A 23,483-nucleotide genomic window follows, 5' to 3' on the forward strand; every position below is an offset into this window, starting at 1 on the left:
CACTTTTTGCAGGGAACAACAGTTGTTTGCTAAAAACTAGTTCTCTAACTTCTCATTTATTCAACAAGTATTTGTTGCATACTTAACTATAAATGAGGTATGCATATGCCAGGGACTATTCTTGGCGATGGAGCTATAGCAGTGAAGGAAAAAGAAAAAAAATGAGAGGACATAAAAATCCCTACCCTTGCGGGGCTCCTATCCTGGAAAGAGGAGACAATAAGACAGAGAAAAGGAAGGAATTCCCTGGTAGTCCAGTGGTTAGGACTCCGCACTTCCACTGCCGGGGACCTGGGCACTAAGATCCCACAAGCTGTGCAGCACGGCCAAAAAACAAAGACAGAGAAAAGTAATGTAATTGCCCAGTTTGGCGTGGGAGATGTGATAGGGCAAAGATCACAAGTTTCAAAGAGGGGCTTCCCTGGTGGCGCAGTGGTTAAGAGTCCGCCTGCCGATGCAGGGGACACGAGTTCGTGCCCCGATCCCGGAAGATCCCACATGCCGCGGAGCGGCTGGGCCCGCGAGCCATGGCCGCAGAGCCTGTGTGTCCGGAGCCTGTGCTCCGCAACGGGAGAGGCCACAGCAGCGAGAGGCCCGCGTACAGCAAAAAAAAAAAAAAAAAAACAAGTTTCAAAGAGAGCGTGCAGGGAAGGCCGAGTAGAAAACTACATTTGAGGATGGCCTGAGGAACTGATGGGGTGAGTCAGTCACGTGGATGGATATGTGGATATCCCTGGGAAGAACATTCTGGTCAGAAGCAACAATAACCACAAAGACCTTAGAAAGGGACCATGCTTGATGTTTTAGATTTTCTAGTAGCCACTAGAAAAGAAGTAACAAGAACAGGGAAAGCTAATTCTAATGATATGTTTTATTTAACCTAATATATCCAAAATCTTTCAACTTGTAATCAATATAAAAATTATTAATAAGATATTTTACATTCTTTTTCTCATACTAAGTCTTTGAAATACAGTATATATTTTACACTTACAGCACATCTCAATTCATACTAGTCACATTTCAGGTGCTCCATAGCCACATGTAGCTAGTGGGTACCATATTGGATAATGCAGGTCTATGTTTCCCCAATTGTCCCAGTAATATCCTTTATAGCATACATACACACACACATGCATGCACACACATAGATACAGGATCCAGCCATGGGTTACATGTTTAATTTAGCTGTCATGCCTCTTCAGGTTCTTTTCTTTATTAAATTTTTTCATTGATTTACAATGTTGTGTTAGTTTCTGAATCACAGCAAAGTGATTCATATATTTATACATATATATATTCTTCTAAAAATTCTTTTCCATTGTGGTTTATTACAAGATATTGAGTATAGTTCCCTGTGCTATATAGTAGAACCTTGTTGGTTATCTGTCTGATTTATAATAGTTTTTATCTGCTAATCCCAAACTCCTAATTTATCCCTCCCCCCACTTCCCCTTTTGATAACCATAAGTTTGTTTTCCATGTCTGTGAGCCTGCTTCTGTTTTGTAAATAAGTTCATTTGTATCATATTTTAGGTTCCACATATAAGTGCTATCTTATGATATTTTTCTTCCTGTCTGGCTTACTTTACTTAGTATGATAATCTCTTTGTCCATCCATGTTGCTGCAAATAGCATTATTTCATTCTTTTTTACGGCTGAGTAGTATTCCATTGTATATATGCACCACATCTTCTTTATCCATTCATCTGTAGATGGACATTTAGGTTGCCTTCATGTCTTGGCTATTATAAATAGTGCTGCTATAAATATTGGGGCGCATGTATCTTTTCAAATTAGAGTTTTCTCCAGATATATGCCCAGGAGTGGGGTTGCTGGGTCATATGGTAACTCTCCTCTTCAGGTTCTTTTACTCTAGAACAGTAATGGGCCCCCCTTTTTTTTAAACTTCCACACCTTACTATATTTGAAGTGTACAAGCAAGTACATTTTGTAGAATGTCCCAACTTTGGACAGGGTGTCCAGATATCTGCTTTGAAAGTAGAGCCAAAAAGATTTGTTGATAAATTGGAAATGAGATGTGAAACAGATAAAAGCCAAGGATGAATCCAAAAATTTCAATCTGAACAACTGGAAGGAAGGAATGCCATCTTCCAAGATAGGGAAACTGAGAAGCAGGAGATTTAAAGAAGACCAGGGGGCTTCCCTGGTGGTGCAGTGGTTGGGAATCCGCCTGCCAGTGCAGGGGACATGGGTTCAGACCTGGTCCAGGAGGATCCTGCATGCCGCAGAGCAGCTGGGTCCGTGCGCCACAGCTGCTGAACCTGCGCTCTAGCGCCCACAGGCCACAACTGCTGAGCCTACATGCCATAGCTGCTGAGGCCCGTATGCCTAGAGCCTGTGCTCCGCAATAAAGACAAGACACCGCAGTGAGAAACCCGTGCACCGCAATGAAGAGTAGCCCCCGCTCGCCGCAACTAGGGGAAGCCCGCGCACAGCAACGAAGACCCAACGCAGCCAAAAATAAATAAATTAATTAAATGAATTTAAAAATTAAATTATAAATTAAAAAATAATAAAGAAGACCAGGAATTTTGCTTCCAGCATGTTAAGTTGGGGAAGCCTCTTAGACATCCAAATGGAGATACCACGTTGGTGATTGAAAGTAATTGTGTTTGGAGTTCAGGTGAGAAATCCAGTTAAAAATATAAAATTGGGAGTCTTCAGCATGTGAATGGTATTTAAAGCCATGAAACTGGTTTGTTTCCTCCAGGAAGTATAGATAGAAAACAAGAGATACAAGAACTGAGCCTTGGGGCACTCCAGTATTTAGAGGTCATAAAGAAGAGGGGGAAGCAGCAAAGGAAACGAGTGACCAGTAGGGAATTAAAAGACTATGACAGCTTAGAAGCCAAGTGAAAAACGCGTTTCAAGGAGAAACGAGTGACAAATGCTGAGGACTGAGAATTGGATTCAGCAGAATGAAGGTCATCGGTGACCCTGACGAGCAATTTCAGTAGAGTCATGGTGGGGTTAAAATCCAACTTGGAGTACATCCAAGAGAGGATAAAAGAACATTTCAGGGACTTCCCTGGTGGCCCAGTGGTTGAGAATCCACCTTCCAATGCAGGGGACACGGGTTCGGTCCCTGGTCGGGGAACTAGGATCCCACATGCCATGGGGCTACTAAGCCCGTGCGCTGCAGCTACTGAGCCTGCACTCTCTGGAGCCCGCACGCCACAATTAGAGAGCCCTCACGCTGCAACTAGAGAGGAGCCCACGTGTCGCAACGATGAGCCCACACTAGCAATGAAAGATCCTGCATGCCACAACTAAGACCCGATGCAGCCAAAAATAAATAAATATTTTTAAAAAAAAGAATGTTTCAAATGGCAAGTATGGCAGCTCTTTGAAGAGTTTTGTTTAAAGGGGAGCAGAATATTGCACATTGTGTGAATGTGCAATAACCAGGAGGAGGGGCTATATGAAGTCAAAAGAGTTGTTTTATTTTTTTAATGAGAAAAAGTACAGCATGTTTGTTGATGCAAAGAACCCAGTTGAGATTGAAAAATTAATAAGGCAAGAGACCAATAGTGAGCAGTCTCCCTGAATGGGGTGAGAAGGATTGGCTGAAATCTGCATACATGGAGGGGCCATCCGTATTACAGGAGGAAAGCCAGAGGATATGGGCACAGACGCAGATGGGTGGGTAGATGTGATGGGGAGAGCTATGGAAGTTCTCTTTTGATTGCTTCTATTTTCTCAGAAAAATAAGATCAATATAGGAAATCTATGATGTAGAGAAAAACTCTATGTAACGAATAAGCAAAATAGGCATAATACTATTAAAGGTCAATAGAAAGTTCAGTACAGGTTGGAACAGTCGAAGCAGAATGGGCAAGTTCCCAGTAGGCGTCACCTAAGCAAAGGCACAAAGACAGGACCGAGCTGAGTGTGTGTTAGGGGAAAAGCCAGTTTAGTTTAAGCTGAGATTCTGTGCACCAGAGAAGTGAAAGTAAGCTTGGTTTAGCTCAAACTGTAGAAGGCCTTCAATGCTAGGCTGAAGAAAGAAGCTAGGCATACATGGCTTCCCCCGGATTTGTGTATTCCATTCTATGGTGTTGCTAAGCAATGCATTCCAGAGTTCTTGACTGTTCACTTCTGTTACTGCCAGTGGTGTGACTTAAGCACCCTTGGCCTTTTTACACAATGGCAAAGACCCAGGCTAACTATGCGCAATTTTGGATTCAGGTTTGTCGATATTTTGTGGGGCTGTATCACCGCCTCAAGAAATGCTGGAATGTCGTTAAGGGCTTTTTCACTAAAAAGGAGGAAGAACACATCCCTCCAGCTGAGAGTATTTTTCACAAAGAAAAAATTGCGGTGCTTGGCCATATGTTGAAGGATAAATCTCTAGCCCTTGAACAGAGAGCTCAAGCTGCCTATAGAATTGGACTGTTGGCCTTTACAGGTACTGATTTAACCAGCTGTGCTGACAGAGGTGTTCCACAGTCTTTTTGCCTGTTCTAACACTGTCAGTGAGTGATTCTCATAGCACTCGTCTTAACATTCCAATAACATTTCCTTTGCCTAAATTATTAGTTTTTTGTCTTTGCACCGCCAAAGATATTACTAATTACTTTCTCCTCAAGGATCTCATGTTTTCAAAAGAATGTGTCCATCAAATAAATTACTAATTAGGTACTTTCCTGTTAATTTAAAAAGTATATATATATATATACACATACACTGAAATTGCCTATCAAACTTTTCAGTATCATGAAAAAATAATTTCAACCCTTTTACAGGATAAAACTACTCAGTATTTTATTTTTTATCTTGTAAAAATGCATTACACAGACAATAGTTCAGAAAAATCATGAAGAACTTAAGGTTTTTAAAATACCTACTAGGAAAGCCAATAGGTGCATTAGTGAAAAGCGACTATTAATGTATACTTGGCTAGAGAATTAAGTGGTAAACCATTTAAAGACACTGCTCTGATTGTCAAGTCCAAACTTGCTTCACTTTTTTTTTCTAAAAAATTTCATGTAGGGCTTCCCTGGTGGCGCAGTGGTTGAGAGTCCGCCTGCCGATGCAGGGGACACGGGTTCGTGCCCCTATCCCGGAAGATCCCACATGCCGCGCAGCGGCTGGGCCCGCGAGCCATGGCCGCGGAGCCTGTGTGTCCGGAGCCTGTGCTCCGCAACGGGAGAGGCCACAGCAGTGAGAGGCCCGCGTACAGAAAAAAAAAAAAAAAAAAAAAAAAAAAAATTTCATGTAAAAAAATTTTATAGACAATCCTCAACAACACATTGCCTTATTAGAAGCTCTTGTTGGTAGCTGTTAGTGTCCTTGGTAGATCGATTATTTTCTAAATGGGAAAATGAATTACTTCAGTGTAGTTTAATAGACTACTTTCACTGAATGGTGTCCATGAGAGAAAACATTTACTGTTTTCAAGGACCAAGGGGTCCTAGGTACCAGAATGATTGAGAACCACTAGCATAGGACCAGAGAGAAGACAGAAACTCAGGAGAACACCCAGGTGAGGGGGGTGTAAATGGCACCCACCACTTGAGGCAGGCTCAGTTCCCTGTAGAGCTGTGGTCACCATTTGGGGTAAGAGTTAGCTAATTGTAAAGGGATCAGAATCCTTTAACTTGATGTTACTTAGCCTTGGTTGCACTGGTGGGAAACAATGGAAAGGGCTTATGCCCAGGCTTTGGCTAAAGCTTTACACTGCATAGAATATCCTTGGGACCAGGGGACTGTGGTAGTGCAAATAAGAGGAATCCAAACCAGGTCAAAATTCCAGTGGCTAGAATCCAGCCAACTGTGCCAGCTTCTCCTCACCATCTAAATTGTCTTCATCAGTGCCTTCTTATCTAGGACCTGCTCGGAGTTTGAGATTTGAACTAGGATGACCTGGGGTTCAGGTATATGATGGAAGTAGAGTCAAGCACCAGGTTGGTCCCAGATCTGCAAAAGATTTGGGCTGAGAAATGTGTAAGGAGAACAGGACAGTGATGGACAACTCATGAAAAACCTCTCTCTTACCATTTAGACCCTGGCTTTGCAGCTCAGCCTTTTGGTTTTTCCTTTGTTTGCTCTAATGCTCTGGTACTTTTTCAAGTACTGAAGACAGAGACTCAGGAATGAGACCATGAGGGAGATTTGCTAGGTGAACACAGCCAGGCTTTATTCATCTTACAATACTGACTCATAGGCGCCTGATTGAAGGAAACAGGGAGGAGCTTTGGGCAGGCAGGGACCTCCCAGTGCTCTTCATATAACTCCACGCTGATCAACACACACTTTCTTATCTTCACAGCAGCACACGGGGTGGGGGAGAAAGAGGAAAACCCAAAATATCCAAAGTATCACATCCATAGCGACGAGAATATGAACTCAAATGTCACTAGCTACTAGATACACCAAATGCTTCTGGAAATGCAAATGCTTGTTTTACAGGAGGACCAACTGCTGGAAATTTTGCAGCTGAGTACATGAAAGAAGTAGCTCACTTGTTGCAAAATTACGAGATGGAACCAAAAATAAAGATCCAGCTGCTCCAGAGTGTTGCATCTTGGTGTTACTTAAACCCTGTCAACCAGAGAAGAGCCAGACGTTTGCAGTTTATTCCTATTCTCATTGATCTTTTTGATAACAGACTTGAGCCTACCATGAAAAGTGACATAAACAGCAACCTCCTGGTTAAATTTTGGATTTGCTATGTTCTCTTTGTCATGACATGCAACAACCTGTCTTGTATGCAGGAGCTTAGAGACTACAGTTCTCTAAAATATCACTTGCAAATGTTGGTCAGTGAGAATTGGTCTGGATGGCCCGAGAATTTTGCAGAGGTGCTGTATTTCCTCATTGGTTTTCACAGGAATTAATTTCTCTAAATCCAGTTACTTGATGCAGCTGTCTGCACCATTGTATCACCCTGGAAAACTGAAATAAATAACAATATCTGATCACATTATTCTTCAGCGTTTTCTTTTAGATAGTTGAAAAATTCTATATACATTTTCATAGTTACTGCAATAACCAAACTTATGAAAAGCACCACTGTTTAAAATAACCTCATAAAAATTAAGTTCATAAAATGAGAATTCACTGGAAGATGCACTCCCTATATAACTGTTAGGAGCAATGGTGTGTTTGGGGGGCTATTAGATGACATTAAGCTAAGGCACCCAGAAATGCCAAATCCAAAGCCAACTCACAGCCACACCCTACAGTGGACACTGTCGTCCCACCCGTATGTATCCTTTCAGCCCTATTTCAGTGCCGGCCTTCCGGTTGCCACATCTTTGGCTGAGGTTGCATTCTGGCTACCAGACCATGATCTTTCTGCACATCAGGCTGACCAGTTTGGGGGAATTTACACTGAATAGGAGCAGTGCTTACCTCCACTGGCACAACTCTGGATAGAGATGGAGTACCATGTGTTCAGACACCTAAAGACAGCCTAAAGTTAGGCTCCTGGATTTTTACTCTCCCTATTTTGCCTGTTGAGAGAATATGTCAAAGAAAGCTTGCACCTGACTTATGTACTGCCCAGCCTCATCAAAAGCTTTGTTACCAAAAATGTTTACGGAGAAGCGCTTACAGCATGTGTACCTGTTTGTGTCTCTAACTACATTAACATTTACCTCTGGCTTAAGTCGGAGCCATCATAGATTGAACTGTGTACTTTTCCTATTTCACAGACTTGCCTTGACTAAGCTTACTTTAGCGTTACGCTTCTACCTTTCACTGAGGGGCCTGTAAAAAAAAAGTAGGGTAGGTCCGTGATCCGTGCTTGTATTTATTACAGGAATGTTGTTGGGGATGCTAATCATATCACGTGGATTCATGAGGCTCTCGGGGGGCAATTTTCTCAAAACTCAAACCAGGAAAAGCTGTGTTCTGCTGAGCAACTGTTATCTTTTCATCCTTGGTGGATTTTGTGAATTGTGTTAACGCAGAGTTTCTGAAACTAGAATTCAGTTTACAGTGGGAGAATAAGGGTCGGAAATCATAAGTCCCCTTTAGAAACTGGGTCACGGTCACAGATTACTTTTTTCAAGTGCTTTTTAAATTGAATTTTAGTTTTTCCTCAGAGTAATTCATGAACGTAGTTTGAAGAGTCAAATAATGCCAGGCCTCTGATGAGAAACAGAGGTTCAGATATGGGCCTTGAGGCATTTTTATGCTAAGCTATGATTTTAAAATCGCTTACCAAAATTTTAACAACAAATGGTTACTATTTTCCTTTGTTGTCCCTTGTAAGCTCACCTCTCTCCAACATTTGGATTTTCTTAGAAGCAAATCCACAATAAGAATTTGAGCACAAGGGCTTTATTTGCTAATCTTCATGTGGACATATGCTTTCATTTCTCTTAGGTAAATACCTAGAACGGCCGGATCATACAGAATGTGTATGTTTTTGTTTTTGTTTTTTTTAAAGATGTTGGGGGTAGGAGTTTATTAATTAATTTATTTATTTTTGCTGTGTTGGGTCTTTGTTTCTGTGCAAGGGCTATCTCTAGTTGTGGCAAGTGGGGGCCACTCTTCATCGCGGTGCGCGGGCCTCTCACTATCACGGCCCCTCTCGTTGCGGAGCACAGGCTCCAGACGCGCAGTCTCAGTAGTTGTGGTTCACGGGCCCAGTTGCTCCGCAGCATGTGGGATCCTCCCAGACCAGGGCTCGAACCCGCGTCCCCTGCATTAGCAGGCAGATTCTCAACCACTGCGCCACCAGGGAAGCCCCAGAATGTGTATGTTTAACTTTTAAGAAATTGCCGAACAGTTCGATAGCATCTGTGGCATTTAACATTGCCACCAGCACTGCCAGAGTCCCAGTTGCTTCACGTCCTTAACACTCAGTACGGTCAAGTTTTGTTTTTCAAACTTCAGCCATTCTGATGGGCACATAACAGTATCTCACTGTAGGTTTAGTTTGCACTTCCCTAAGGACTGTGTTGCCATCTTTTCACTTACTTATTTGCTATCTGTACATGTGCTTTGCAAGTGTCCAAATCTTTCCTGTTTAAAAAATAAGGTTGTCTACTTAATGAGTAGTAAGTTCTTTATAGATAGAAGTCCTTTGTTGGGTATATATATATTTTTTTGTGTGTGTGTGTTGGGTATATTTTGCAAGTGTTTTCTCCCAGTCTGTGGCTTGTCTTTCCATTCTCTTAAGTCTTTTAAAAAGAAGTTTTTGATTTTTATTTATGCAGTCTGATTTATGGTATAATTCTTGATTTTTGTGTCCTTTTTGAGAAATCTTTACCAAATCCAAGGTCACTAAAATTTTCTCCAATATTTTCTTCTAGAAGATTAATAATTTTAGCTCTGCCATTAAATTTTAAAACCCTCTTCAATTCCTTCCTCTTTTGCTCCCTGCCACCAAATCCTGGCAATCCATTTTTTGACATTTTCCAGAAATACTATTTGCCAAGTCATCCTATTCTACTTAGCTCTCCTCTTTCTTTGGGCTAATGGCCCAAATCTAAAACATATACAGCTGCACTATTAGAGTAGCCACTGACCTCACATGGCTCTTTAAATATAAATTAAAATTTAAAAAATTAAAATGTTAGTTCCCATTCATACTAGCCACATTTGTGCTCAAAAGCCATATATGGCTACCTGGTTATTATACTGGACAACTCAGTTCCAGCATCCCAGAAAACTTTATTGGACAGCGTTGCTATAGATTAATAATATTTATTTAAGCATTTAGATCAGGCACTCTGGTAAAGGTTTTAATTCTCACAAAAAAACAGAGGTGGACTTAATATCAGAGATAAGAAAATTAAAGTTCTATAAGAATAACTTGCCTAAAGTAATCCTTTAAAGCTTGACATTGCTCTTTATTGCCAATTTATACAAAGCTTCTTGTGTGCTTTCCACAGAACTTAATCCCAATGCTGTAAACTTTGCAAACAATTTCCCTTTATTTTGTCCTTTTTTTCCTTCAGAACAGTACATATGAGAAATCCTTAATTTCACCCTACTCTTACTTCATATTCCTTCAATATACATACTTTGTCTATACCAGTATGTGAAATGTGCAAATAGAAAGTTTCAGAACCCTTAGCTATTCATGCATCTCTTCATCTGCTCCCCACTTTGCTTCTCTAGAGGACTACCAATACCACCCCAACATTTTAATCTTCCAAGAAGAGTATGATCATACCAGCCTTTACCTGGCTACTCAGATTCACTTGGGGAGCCTTTGACTCTAGATGCTCACACTCCTACTGGGTTAGATTACCTGGGCACAGGGTCTAGAAATCAACATTCCCTCCAGTGAGCTTGAAGTGCAACCAGGTTTACGAGGTAAAACCTCAGCTATCTCAGTCTAAAAAGGGAGAATTCATTTTCCCCTTGTTTCCTCCAAGCTAGTTAGCAGATTAGAAAGGAAACAAAAGCACAGAAATAGACAAATTTTCTACCCAGACTCCTTATACTTCATTCTTCAAGATAGACACAAAGCTCAACAGAATGAAGTTTATTTATCATATACGCAAGTCATGTCTGACAACTGAGAAAATGCTATTTACACAAAACAACACCGTAGATTAAAAATACGTAGTATTTGTATTTTAATACAATAATAGGGCCTCAGGATACAAACAAGGAAGTCTGAGTCCAAGTGTTCATTATAAAGTTATTTGCTCTGCTACAAAGAACGACAGTGGAGGTGAACGTTGGCAGTATATTTCTCAAGAGTCAGTATTACTGAATTTCACACATGCGGTTTTGCATCTGGAGAGGAAGAGACAACTTCTGCAGCACATGTACCCATTTCTGAGCCTTCTACTTCAGAATCCTCACCAGTTTCCTCTTCAGAATCAAATTCCTGACTATCCGGTGATTCAAAGTTATCCAGAGGTTCTTGATTCAGTCTCTTGTAAAGAATAAACCAATAATTTATTGTGAAAACTTCACAATCCAAGCCCATTATCAGTATGCTGATACAACGGACCCTCAATGTTATAATGAGGTTTCATTTCATAATATCTCTATATTAAATTCACTTACATGCAGTCAAGTGTTTGTTAGATCAAAGTGCTAACCATGTTAGATCATATTTCTGCAAAGTCACAGTGTTTAAAAATTTGCTTTTTTTTTTTTTTTTTTTAGTACTCACATGCTTTCAGAATACAATTTAAATCAGTACTTCTCCAACTATCTACAGTAAAGGACCAGGTTTCCTAATTTCCCATCTGCTTTGGACCAATACTTCCATGGCAGTTAAGAGAGCTACTACAGTACTTCCAAATGAAAACTTCAAACGTGAGTTCTGTCATGGCACTAAAATGTATGGCAGAAATTCAGTACAAGAGAAGTTTTGATTTGAAAAATGTCCTTCCCAACAGCAAGATGATTTTTTGCAGACATGAATAAGTTTAAGACCTATTTTTTTTTTTTTTTTTTCTTTTTGCGGTATGCGGGCCTCTCACTGCTGTGGCCTCTCCCGTTGCGGAGCACAGGCTCCGGATGCGCAGGCCCAGCGGCCATGGCTCACGGGCCCAGCCGCTCCGCGGCATATGGGATCCTCCCAGACCGGGGCACGAACCCGTATCCCCTGCATCGGCAGGCGGACTCTCAACCACTGCGCCACCAGGGAGGCCCAAGACCTATTTTTTAAGACTGGTAAAGTAACAGTCATCAGGCTAATTCTTATAAACACATTAGTTACTTCCAAATTAAGAAAAAAAGTCAGATAAGACGACCGAAGTTATTTCATACACCAATTACCAGTTTTATAAATGTCAGTAATATCTCACTGGCATTATAGTTAAATTAAAAACTGTCTGGAGATATATATATATCTGATTCACTTTGCTGTACACCTGAAACTAATGCAACGCTTTAAATCAACTATACTCCAATAAAAATTTAAAAAGAACAACCTGTCTGAAAATTTGACAACTGTGAAATATAATTTTCCATATATTTTTCAGATGTAAGTATTCCTTTCTACATTGTTACAAGAAAATAGGTGTTCTTTTGCTTCATAATAATAGCATCTAACAATTATTGAGCTCTCACTATGTACAGGCAATTCTCTCAATTTTCTACCTATTCTCTACTTGTTATTCTCATAGCAAGCCTATAAAGGTAGGCACTATTACTCCCATTTTATAAATGAGGGAAATGGAGCCCTGACAGGATAAATAACCTGCTTGACTCAAACTTAATGGTGCTAGGCAGGGGGCTAGGACTCAAACCCGGGAAATCTCATTCTAGAGCCCAAACACTTTCTGATCACACTACTCCCTCAACTTTATAGAAAAATAGATGCCTCTGAATCAGGTGAATGTTAAAATACCTACCTCTATTATCTCTGCCATATACTGTACGTGTTCTGCTACTTCTGCCAATTCCTTATTCTCCTTCTTCAGGCGGGCAATTTCATTGTCCTTTTGTTCAATTTCTTTATGAAGCTATGTGACATAAATCAAAAAGTTCAGTTTTTCATAGATTTGCTATGCTATAAACCAAATTATCTGCCTCCAAGTATATAGCTGACACACATTTAGCACAAAGTTCCTAACAAAGGTGCTGTCTTTGGCTCTCAACACAATAGGCTTCTTTTTGTATAATAGTTCCGGTAACAGAGTTGCCTAATTAAATTTTTATTAAGACAACATTAAATCTAGTTTATATTGCTCTAATAAAATATCCTGGGCAGCAGAAAGAAAATAATCCTGGAATGTTTAAAAATTCCACGAATTATATTCAGTACATACTTTCTCATTTTCCTTAAGTGCTTCATAGAGAGCCTTCCTCCGTTTTTCCGCCACTTCTTTCCAATATTGAGAGGATGGATTTTCTAAAATAAATTGTTTTACATGTAACTTTGAAATCATTACTGTTATATGCTGCTGTAAAAGCCCAATAACTAAAAAAAAAAAAACCAATAACTTGTCTATTTTTTAAAAGTTTACAATATCATTCAGTACGTAGTAATACACATTTTTTTTTTTTTTTTTTTTTTTTTTGCGGTAGGCGGGCCTCTCACTGCTGTGGCCTCTCCCCCTGCGGAGCACAGGCTCCGGACGCGCAGGCTCAGCAGCCATGGCTCACGGGCCCAGCCGCTCCGCGGCATGTGGGATCTTCCCAGACCGGGGCATGAACCCGTGTCCCCCGCACCGGCAGGCGGACTCTCAACCACTGCGCCACCAGGGAAGCCCTCACATTTTTTTAAAGATTAAAGTTAGAAAGCCAAATCAGTTTTTTTCTCTTATTTTTCCCAACGTTTTGAAGATTTCAGTCCCTTCAAAGGAACTGAAACACAGGTACAATACACATACAACTTTAGCCTAGATTGTTAAAGGTGTCTGCAACATTTGCTTTGTGTGTTCATATTTTTTAATTTGTTTAACATTCACATTTGTGAAAAGTCCAGATCAGTTATTTTTACACTGTCCTTAAATTTGGATTTGTCCATTTCCATGATTAAATTCAAGCTACACAAGTTGGCAGGAACACTGTGTAAGAATGTTGTATCCTTCTCAGTGTATCACCAAAGAAGCACATACTAATTGGTCACAATACTGGAGATGTTAAATTTGATCACTTGATTAAGATGATTTCTCCCTTGTAAAGATACTTTTTTCCTTTAGTAACAAATCAATGATCTATGGAGTAAAATTTTTGAGTCTGTGGTATTAATATCCAGTTCCCTAACAACCTTTCACCCAATTTTACCTCCACTGATGTTTCTTGTTCCTTCTACATTTAGTAGTTGGCATTATTCTGTAAAAGAACTTTCCCTACCCCAATTCAAAAGAAAATTACCAGTATGGATTCATGTATTCTTTTTTAATTCAATGTATTATAATCCGTTCTTGTCATTATTCATTTTGATGCTCAAGTTTTCCCAAATTTAGCCAGGGGGGAATCCCTTCAAGCAGACTCCTTGTCCTTTTAACCGGCACCCATCAGGTTTTGAGTACTTCCGTATTTTCTAACACAAGAGATTCCAAGCTCACCCTGTAGTTTCCCTGCCCCGGTCCTGGAAGCAGCCATTTCTCCTGGGAGCCTTAGTGGAGAATAGTGTTTACAAACCAAGAACTGAAAGCAATTGTGCTTCTCATTATTCGGGTGTCATTCGTTTCTGGGCTCTTTCATTGGCAGAGTTAGGAAAGGTTCTTTTTTAAAAATCATCAGTTTATACCAACACTCCCAATTCCAGTCCCACAACAGAGTTCTTCCTTTCCTTCCCCATTACATACTGTATCTCCCTTAACCATACCATGGACCCAACCATATCAACATATTACTCATTTGCTCAATCCTAAAATATACACAAATTTTTTCCCAAACTGCTATTACACTAATACCACTGCCAACAAAAATTAAATTCAAGATTTCTTTATAGTTCTTTTAATCCTCACAGTATAGCCCTCTGAGGGTCTACCGTCAGAGTTCTGTGTTCAAGTTGCATGGATTAATGTTTTTCATCTATGTGGTATGTTAGCGATATAATGTATAGTTGAGTTATTTCCATATTTAACTTTAGTGTTTTTTCCCCACCAATCTTCATTAATTTTAGCCAAATCAGATATGAGTGTCACAAATCCTGTTGTTCATTCTACATTATTATAGAGCTTCTTTATTTGTATGCAGTCAACCTTTCTATTGGCTTGGCCAAAAAGTTCATTCGGGTTTTAACATCTTACAGAAAAACCTGAGCGAACTTTTTGGCCAACCCAATAAATGAAATCCCACTGTCTACTTATGTTTCCCCTCACTGTCCTCAGGGGACTCAAAATGAGCCCAAATGTCACTATAACCTTGAGTAAGACAATTAACTTCTCTAGGCTCAACCTTTTTCCTCAGTAATAATGACCCACGATTAGGACAGAAGTAATCACCTTCCATAATACTTACAAAACATCGTTAAGTTCCTCTTCTGAGTTCCACTGCCATTAGAAACTAGGATTTATTATAGGCACCTGCTTCTCATTCATCTTCACTCCCCTTATTATTCCTATTGTTCCCTTATTTCATTCTCCTGGTACCTTTTCTTCAAATTCATTATCTCTATACATTTTTCTTCTGAAAAGACTATTTCCAAGTCTTATAAGTCCAATATCAGAGCTGCCCTATTAATCACTTTCCTTTTCTTTAATATTTCATCCATATATGGATTTACCAAGCAGTAGGACCTGTCCAAATGTACAGTTTTATATATTTACACCATAAAAAATCTTAAATTATCAAAAACATAAAAGTAAAATACCTAATAAATTAAGAAGCTGTGGGCAGAGTTCATAACAGTCCAACAAATAATATTTACCCTTATTATAATTAAAAAATTTAAGATAAAAGCCATACACACACACACACACACACACACATTTTTTTTCCCCCATACCTGTAATCATAAGATCAAATGCTTCTTGGGTGACGCCTCCAAGATTTTTATTTTCACTGTGTTCTGGGTCAGTAACAACTCCAGAGCTGGAAGTCTTAGATATTAACTGGTCGTTCCAATGTTTCCGTTTGGACAAGCTTTTAACCAACTATAATGAAAATATATACATCAGTCATTTTGTTTAACGAACAAGAAAGCTAAGCGGTTTAGTCTCTTATGAATTAAAACTAAAGCACTCAGATATAGGGATATATGTATAGCTGATTCACTTTTTTATAAAGCAGAAACTAACACACCGTTGTAAAGCAATTATACTCCAATAAAGATTTTTAAAAAACCGAAAGCACTCGTATCTCTATCTTTCTGATATCTTTGGCCCTTTTAAGAAATTACACAATTCAAAACTCTACCAAAATGTATAGTTATATTTTAGGAATTTTATTTACATCAACTATTTTGAATTAGAGTTGAGTCTAAGGCTTAGCTGAATTTATTTTTATTATTTAAATGATTCAGTACCATGGAAAGGCACTATTTTCAACCTGCAAAAGTCTAGAAACCCTCATCCATGATTTTATCATTTACATACAGGGGTAAATGATTGAATCTAACATTTTATTCTTAATAAAAAAATCAAACATTATGCCTATAGGTTAACTCATAACTTATTACATTATCCCAGTTCTACTACAGGTATTCATACCACTTTTGAACTTCCTAAATTGAAAAATTAAAACAAAAACCACTTTTGTGGGGAATATACAATTGTTATCCTTAAATTATTTCCAAATTTCAAAGATTTAGGTATTTCTGACCAAGGAACTCTTTGAAATGTTTTTAATGTAAAGGTAGCATCATCTGTACCCCATTCTAGCTCAATAATACACACCTCATTTTCTCTTCCGACTAGAGATCCAGCCGTAGAAGGCTGAATCATCTTCAGAGTTCTTCTTGGAACAGGACTACTCTGAAAAGTCAAGATAATGAATCACCTGGTTAATAAGTTCCTATATGGATTGTTACCATCTGAATCCTACCATAATTTACAAAAGAAAAATAAAATGCTAAGGACACTAATGTTTGATCTGCTATATAATTTTATAATGCTACATATGATTTGATCAACTAGCAAGCTTATTATTTCCCTAAAATTATAATAAAGTTTGAAGAAATTCTAAGAATAAATCACATTACCCAAACTTGACACAAACAAGTAGCTCTTCTTCCATTTCAATATACATTCTTGCTATAGTCATGTAGTCATTTGTTTAGTTAAAACAAAAATATAACATTAAGTTCTAGTACTCCAAACCATATATGATGAAATTCCAGTAAAACAGGAATATCTGTATTCCCTCTTAAAAAGATCTTCTACACAGAAACTAGAAATTTACCAAACATCATAACATTTAATGCTACCCACAAAAGAGGTAAACTGGAGGAAAAGGTTAATTATTTACACTGCAAAATACTTCTTTCCCCTAATCAAAAGGATTCATCTCAGGCTTCCTTTAAATTGCGAATAGTCCCTAACACATTTATATGAATCCACCAAAAGAATATCACTTTAAAGAATATTACACATGTAAGAAGACCCACTTCCCCCGCTTCAACCTTTACCTGACTGTAGAAACAGTTTTGCTTCAAGCCCATTCATTAGCAGACAGAGAAAATGTCAGTGCTTGAGGCATACAAACACTCTAACATGCACAAGCTATTGTTTTTGGAAAAAAAATGGTTTCCTTGTAATATGTAAATACCTTCCTGTATATTTCCTGATCTAAAAGGTCTCTCTATTTTTGCAAAAAATCATTAGTTATACTGCCACCACGGGATAGCAAACAATGGTGAATACTCAAACAAGGTCAGCAAGAACATGACACCAAAGCAGCGTGAGAAAGTTACGATTCCACACTGTACTTCACAGGACTAGAGTTCACCTTTCCCACGGTAAAGTTTCTACTGCTGATTACTATCTCACTATTTAACTGAAGAACAAATGCTGGCTACTGTGAGAACAAATATTACACCAACACTTCAGATATAATTTAGATTACAGATTAGTCAACATTGTCCAGACAAATAGAAGAAAATACAACTTTGGAACCTTAATAATAGGAGGTGTTAATTTATTTAAATGCTTGCTACTCATAAAGGCCAAAGAAGTCAGCTAAATGACCACTTCCAAGATTTAATTTCCACAACTGTAAGCTTTATAGCATCCAGCCATCCAAATGTAATATTGCTATTATCATTTTATTCATACAGATCATGCATTAGAATAATAATCTCTTTACAGCCAGAAAGGTTCTTATATATTGAGTCATAATCTTTTTAGAAAACAATTTGAGATTCTATGAACCCCCTCAAAAAAAAAAAAAGAGCATACTCACACAGAATTTTGTGTATGATTGGCAAGGAAGCCATGAACTCCTAAAATTTGATCTCTTACAGACCTAGTTTCAGTCCAACTCCCTCATTTTACAGATGAGTAAACTGAGGCTGAGATGCTAAATAACTCACCCAACGTCACAGTTTTGGAGGCAGAACCAAACAGAACCCAGATCCTTTTATATCCCAGATAGTTGTACTATAGATAGGAAATATTAGACTTCTCTTTAACTGTTAGAATCTGCTGAAATTACATAAATTATTTGTCTGGGATTTGATTCAGTGGAGGAAAGGGGGAGTGAATGGAGATAGAGATGAAACAAGACTGGCCATATACTGATAATTGTTGAAAATGGGGGAAGTAAAATGAGATTATACTATTGACTCTATTTTTGAATATTTAAAATTTTTCATAATAAAAAGTTTAAAAACACACATACGAAGCACAGTGGGAAGATGCCATCACCCTTTATGAAAGCTGATGGAACAAAATTCACAAATTATCGATGCAAATTAGTCACGAAAAATAATGTAAGGAAGATACTAAGGCAAGGTAAACAAAACAACCTATCAAAAAGCACCTGCTATCACTTACAAAAAGGCTTTTATTTATACTATTTAATTTAAATCTGGAAACTGGTACACTTTCCTGACAATGTAGTCTCATTCCCAGGAATTCTGAGAATACATATAGTCTAAGTTGTGTGGCAGGACCTCCTAGCTAAGTTGTAAATTCATTTAGAACCTTAAGAGCAAAGCCAGTCAAAATTACAAACTCAAAATTAAGCTCTGTCTTTATTGTTATAAGAATAAACATTTGGAACAAGATTTCCCAGTATAATACAGGGATTCAAAAAGTGTGGCAAAATGAGCAAGTTGGATGGTAATGAGCATAATGTATCCTGGAAATATATGCAATATAATGGAAACTGTCTCTGTGGTCAAAGACACTAATCTGAAGATACACAAAAAGGATTTTAATAAAATCATTTCATGAAATGTAGTAAAAGTAGAAACAAAGCATTTCTTGTATATAGAAAATCCTAAGGAATCTACTAAAAAACTATTAGAATAAACAAGTTTAGCAAGGTTGCAAGATACAAGATCAAGGTACAAAAATCAATAGTACTTCTATACAGTAGCAATGAGCACCCCCAAAATTTAATTAAGGAAATGATTCCAGCTACAATAGCATTAAAAAGAATAAAACACTTGGGAAAAAATTTAACAAAAAAGTGAAAAACTCAAAACTCGAAAAACTTTGTTGAAACTTTTTTCTTTCAACAAAGCATTGTTGAAAGAATGTAAAGAAGACCTAAATAAATGGAAAGACATCCCATGTATGTGGATCAGCAAACTTCATATTCAACCATAATTAATTTTTAAACGGTTCTCTATTGTTACTTGCCCTCAGACTAAAAACTGATTAATTCAACGTTCATAGAAATTATATTCAGGTTAAATCTGACTAAATTATGTCAAAAAACATCTAACTACATGCTTTCTATAACAAATTAAAGTGATTGCATTCACATACCTTTACATTCTCTTGGATTCCTTGTTTCTGCTTCATACTGTGATTCATTATACACCTGGTGAAGAACAGAAGATTAGTAATTCAAAAACAGAATACGGTCTGCATCAGAAAGTGAAACCTAGTTTTTTGTTGTTGTTGAAAGTACAATCATAAAAATAAAAATTAAAAAATAATAGCAATAAAAAATGAGGGAACTATCTTTTCTCACTGTACCCAAACTCAGCCCTGTCAATGACAAGTGACTAAAGCTAATGACTCTTAATATCTTTACTTTATACACACACATACAGTAATTCTGGCTGGAAAATATTGTTACAAAAGGGAAAATTTGCATTCTAAACAAACTTACAAAACGTGACAGTGTCCTGGATTAAATACAGGGCTCTCAAAGATCTGAAAAATGGACTTCCCTGGTAGCAGTGGTTAAGAATCCGCCTGCCAATGCAGGGGACACAAGTTTGAGCCCTGGTCTGGGAAGATCCCACATGCCACGGAGCAACTAAGCCCATGTGCTACAACTACTGAGCCTGCGCTCTAGAGCCCGCGAGCCACAACTACTGAGCCCAAGTGCTGTAACTACTGAAGCCCACAGCCTAGGGCCCATACTCTGCAACAAAAGAAGCTACTATAATGAGAAGCACACGCACCACAGTGAAGAGTAGCCTCCGCTCCCCTCAACAAGAGAAAGCCCCCCCCCGCACAGCAATGAAGACCCAACACAGCCAAAAATAAATAATTTTAAAGAAAAGATCTGAAAAACAGTCACCAGGAAAAGCAAAACACAGACACTTGGGTGTGCCCAAGTCAAGAAGCAGCATCCTAACTCTACTGTTTCAGAGGCAGATTTAAGCTATAATAAACTTGGCTCTGGTAACCAGCAATAACTTAATAGTGATTTAATATCCAATCAAATAAGATTATGCATTTACATTTGTAGGGAATGTTTAACCACCATCATGAACTGAGACACTGGTGGAAGCAAAGAAAAGGGAGCAAGAGACAAAGGGCTATGTAACGCTGTTAACCACACCACTGGGCCAGACTCACTCCAAACCCAACTTTGAACTCCCAGCCATGTCTCTCCCTCAAACAGATCTCCCTGATTTCTGTGGCATGCCTTTCTTTACCCAGTGCAGTGGCTTTTAAACTCTGACTATGACCCATCCCATGTGAATACACTTTACACTGTGCCCTAGCACACACAAACGCAAACGAAAATGTTTAGGAAAGAAAATCTAATTGTGTGACGCACCCTATTTTCTATTCTAGTTAATATTAAGCAAATGCTGGTCGAGCTGAGCCAAGGCAATGATTTTCAAACTGCGGGTTGCAGCCTGGGATTCCAAAATCACTCAGTGGTTGTTTAGAAAAATGTAACTAAACAGACGAGAAAACATCAGAGTGCAAGGCATGTGAGAAATAAATACTGCTTAGTGAAGGTTCTAATTTAGTTGGAGGGTTACATCCTACATTGCGATGTAAAAAATGTTCTTTAGTACATGCCCAGATTTAAAAAGTTAAAAGCCACGGGATCAAGTCTAATCCTTCACTTGTTCATCACACTCCCGCCAGAAACCTTGCGTCCTTACTTTTTATTCTCTAGTTCTTTTAAACAACTAGATTGAAAACTCTGGCGTAGGACTGGGTCCAAGGAAATCCTGATAAACTGGTGAAACCAAGTGTCACCAAGTTCAATTTTTTTTTTTAAGGGGGACGCAGAATTCAGGGACCTTGTCCCATGAGCCCAGTTTGCAGACCCCCTTGGATCACCGCCAGTTAATTACTGGTCAAGAGGGTGGATGTTCCGCCTCATCCCGACGGCCAGGCACGCACAGGCTGAGGCCCTCACACCAACCAGCTGCAGACAAACCGCCCCGCGACCCCGCCAGCTCGTCCTACGGACAGAGACCCAGAAACCAAAACCTGGGCAGAAGATCCGGTGCCCTCCAACCGCTGAGCGCGCCACAGGGACTGCGCCCGCCAGCCAATAGAGAGCGCGGACGGGAGAGCGCGCCAAAACAGATCCAACCAATGGGGCAGCCCCGAGCCTCGCCTCCCTCCCCGTCCCGGCTCCTGTGACCGTTCAACAGCCCCTTCAGTTAGACCCCGGCAGCGGCCCGGCAGCTGTCACAGGACTACCCGACTTTCGGCCGGTGGGAGCCCAAAGCGGCTAGTCTAGCAGCCCCTGCGGACCCACTCCGGCCACCTCTCTCACACTTACTGGATGGAAGCGGGCAATCCTCGTAGCGAACTCACGTAGTTGTGGCTGCGGCGCCTCGCGTGGGGTCCACAGGCAATACGCGTTCGTCTCCGCAGCCGCAGGAATGCTAGCGCGCGCGGCTGTAAAGGACTAGAACTCCGCCCTTCGGCCCTAGAACGGCCACGTGATAGCCTGACACGAGACGGGGGGCGGGGCCATCCGAATCCGGCGAATCGCCTCTCGGCTCCGCCCGCTTCGGCTCTGCCCCTTCCTGCGTCTGCGTGGTGGGCGTAGCGTGTGTTTGGGCTGGAATATCCTGGCGCTTCTCCTACCTGATTCTTTAGTGTCCTCGGATCCTGCCTTCTGACCCGTGCTCGGAACTTCCCTTCAGAGTAGACTCCTCTTTTTTTTTTTTTTTTTTTTTTGACTTTTACAAGCGGGGAAAAGACCTGCGCCCACTAGTTGTAAACACTGGGAGAACAAAATATAGTATATGTAGTACGGCTTATTTTTCTGTAAAACCCTCGTTCCGCGGACTCCTAATTGTATTAAGAGCTTTTATATCTTGGTTTTTTTTTATTTTGACTGCATTGTGGTGCGGTAGTAGTGCCGGAAGGCCTAATCCTGCAATGAATCCTATTCACTGAGCACCTAATACGTACCAAGTACTGTTCTGGGCGCCGGGAAAACAACTGCCATTGCAATCTGAAGGAGCAGGAAAGCCCTAATAATAATTACGTCTAGCTTTTTTTTTTCTTTAAGTCGTTTTACAAATTTCTCAACTTACTTTGTGGGCGTAATACATTTCAGTTTACTGGAGTCTTGTTAAATGTTTTGTTTACGCCTGCCATAGCTATTAATACAAGTCTGTTTTCCCATTTCTTAACTTTTCATAGGATTATCATTCTCAGAAGGCAGGAAATATTTATCTACTAATTACGCACAGCACCGCCTTTAAGAAATGCTTTCTCATCTGTATACGCTGCAGACACTGCGTGCCCACCTCCTGCCACCCGCCCCACCCGTATTTCTTTTTGACAGAGCTCAAAATCTAGCTTTCTTTGGGGTGAAATGTACCATTTAATATAAATTCTAAATAAAGGAAACAACCCACTGATTTGAAAACTGTCACTAGACGACTGAGTTTCTGAGTAAGAATTTTGATGACCTTGTAATTTGACTGTGTAATTTGACTTGGAAACACCAGCCAGTCAAAACTAAATCTGACTTCTAATTTCTTCATTCAGCCACATGATAAAAAGGCATCACTCATGAAAAGAGCCCAAATAGTAAGTATATATTTTAAAATATATAAAAAGTTATATTCAGGTCGTCTGTACTAAGTATTGTATAAAGCAAAGTACCTAATGTTATTTCTTAACAGAACTAAGAAGCTGGGAAAGAAAAATGTCTTCTGTATGAAAATGGTAACCAAACCAGAGGGGTAGAATTTAGAGGTTATCATAGTTGAAAATCTAGAGGCAATAAAAGAATTGATTTTTTAAACGTCTTATGAAGCACACCTCCCCAAATGTTATCTGTAGTTACTAATAGTATTGGTTAATTTTGGAATGGTGTGGAGAGACATTAACTTTACACATTTTAGTGTTGTTTGACTTTTTTTCAGTTCAGCATACCAAAGGAGATGATGCCTCCCTTAGGAAAAATTGTGAAGCCCCCAGAGTCTGCAACAACCATGTCACCAGCTTAGGTAAGATCCCTTATGCTTTGCCTGCTAAATGATCAACTAGTTGATGTGACAAATTAATTCAGATATCTACTTATTCTATTCATTTGGGTGGCTACCAGCCACATGATGGCTTTTGAGCACTTGAAGTATGTCTAGTTTTCATTGAAATGTACTAAAATGTAAAATACACACCGAATTTCAAAGATTTAGTGTGAAAAGAAGGTAGAATGTAAAATGTTTCCATAATTTTTTGTATTGAGTACATGTTGAAATAATTCTTTGGATATATTGGGTTGAATACAAATATTGTTAA

The 23,483-nt window shown here is 39.2% G+C and overlaps 2 protein-coding genes across 2 annotated transcripts; one reads left to right on the top strand and one right to left on the bottom strand.

Annotated features, from left to right (window-relative positions):
- Positions 1-4,170: 4,170 nt before the first annotated feature.
- Positions 4,171-6,947, top strand: ARMH2 (armadillo like helical domain containing 2; the record flags this gene model as incomplete). Its single annotated transcript, XM_081247413.1, has 2 exons — positions 4,171-4,432; positions 6,436-6,947. 2 exons carry the CDS (start codon positions 4,171-4,173, stop codon positions 6,861-6,863), a joined length of 690 nt encoding a protein of 229 aa, XP_081103539.1. The 3' UTR covers positions 6,864-6,947.
- Positions 6,948-10,456: 3,509 nt separating this feature from the next.
- Positions 10,457-21,643, bottom strand: GMNN (geminin DNA replication inhibitor). The gene is made up of 7 exons (XM_081246227.1): positions 21,502-21,643; positions 19,281-19,335; positions 16,242-16,319; positions 15,353-15,500; positions 12,720-12,802; positions 12,303-12,413; positions 10,457-10,870 (listed from the first exon to the last, which is right to left on the bottom strand). Exons 2-7 carry the CDS (start codon positions 19,326-19,328, stop codon positions 10,709-10,711), a joined length of 630 nt encoding a protein of 209 aa, XP_081102353.1. The 5' UTR covers positions 19,329-19,335; positions 21,502-21,643; the 3' UTR covers positions 10,457-10,708.
- Positions 21,644-23,483: the final 1,840 nt, after the last annotated feature.

This window comes from Mesoplodon bidens, assembly GCF_964165515.1.
Source record: "Mesoplodon bidens genome assembly, chromosome: 10".
NCBI classification, from domain to species: Eukaryota; Metazoa; Chordata; class Mammalia; order Artiodactyla; family Ziphiidae; genus Mesoplodon; species Mesoplodon bidens.

What these genes read in the sequence shown, in the direction of transcription:
- GMNN (XM_081246227.1), bottom strand. Translation starts at nt 19,328, where the DNA reads ATGAATCACAGTATGAAGCAGAAACAAGGAATCCAAGAGAATGTAAAG. An exon ending in GAATCCAAGAGAATGTAAAG is followed by an intron (nt 16,320 to 19,280) that starts GTATGTGAATGC and finishes TTGACTTTTCAG; the next exon opens with AGTAGTCCTGTTCCAAGAAG. An exon ending in CACTTAAGGAAAATGAGAAA is followed by an intron (nt 12,414 to 12,719) that starts GTATGTACTGAA and finishes TATGTCACATAG; the next exon opens with CTTCATAAAGAAATTGAACA.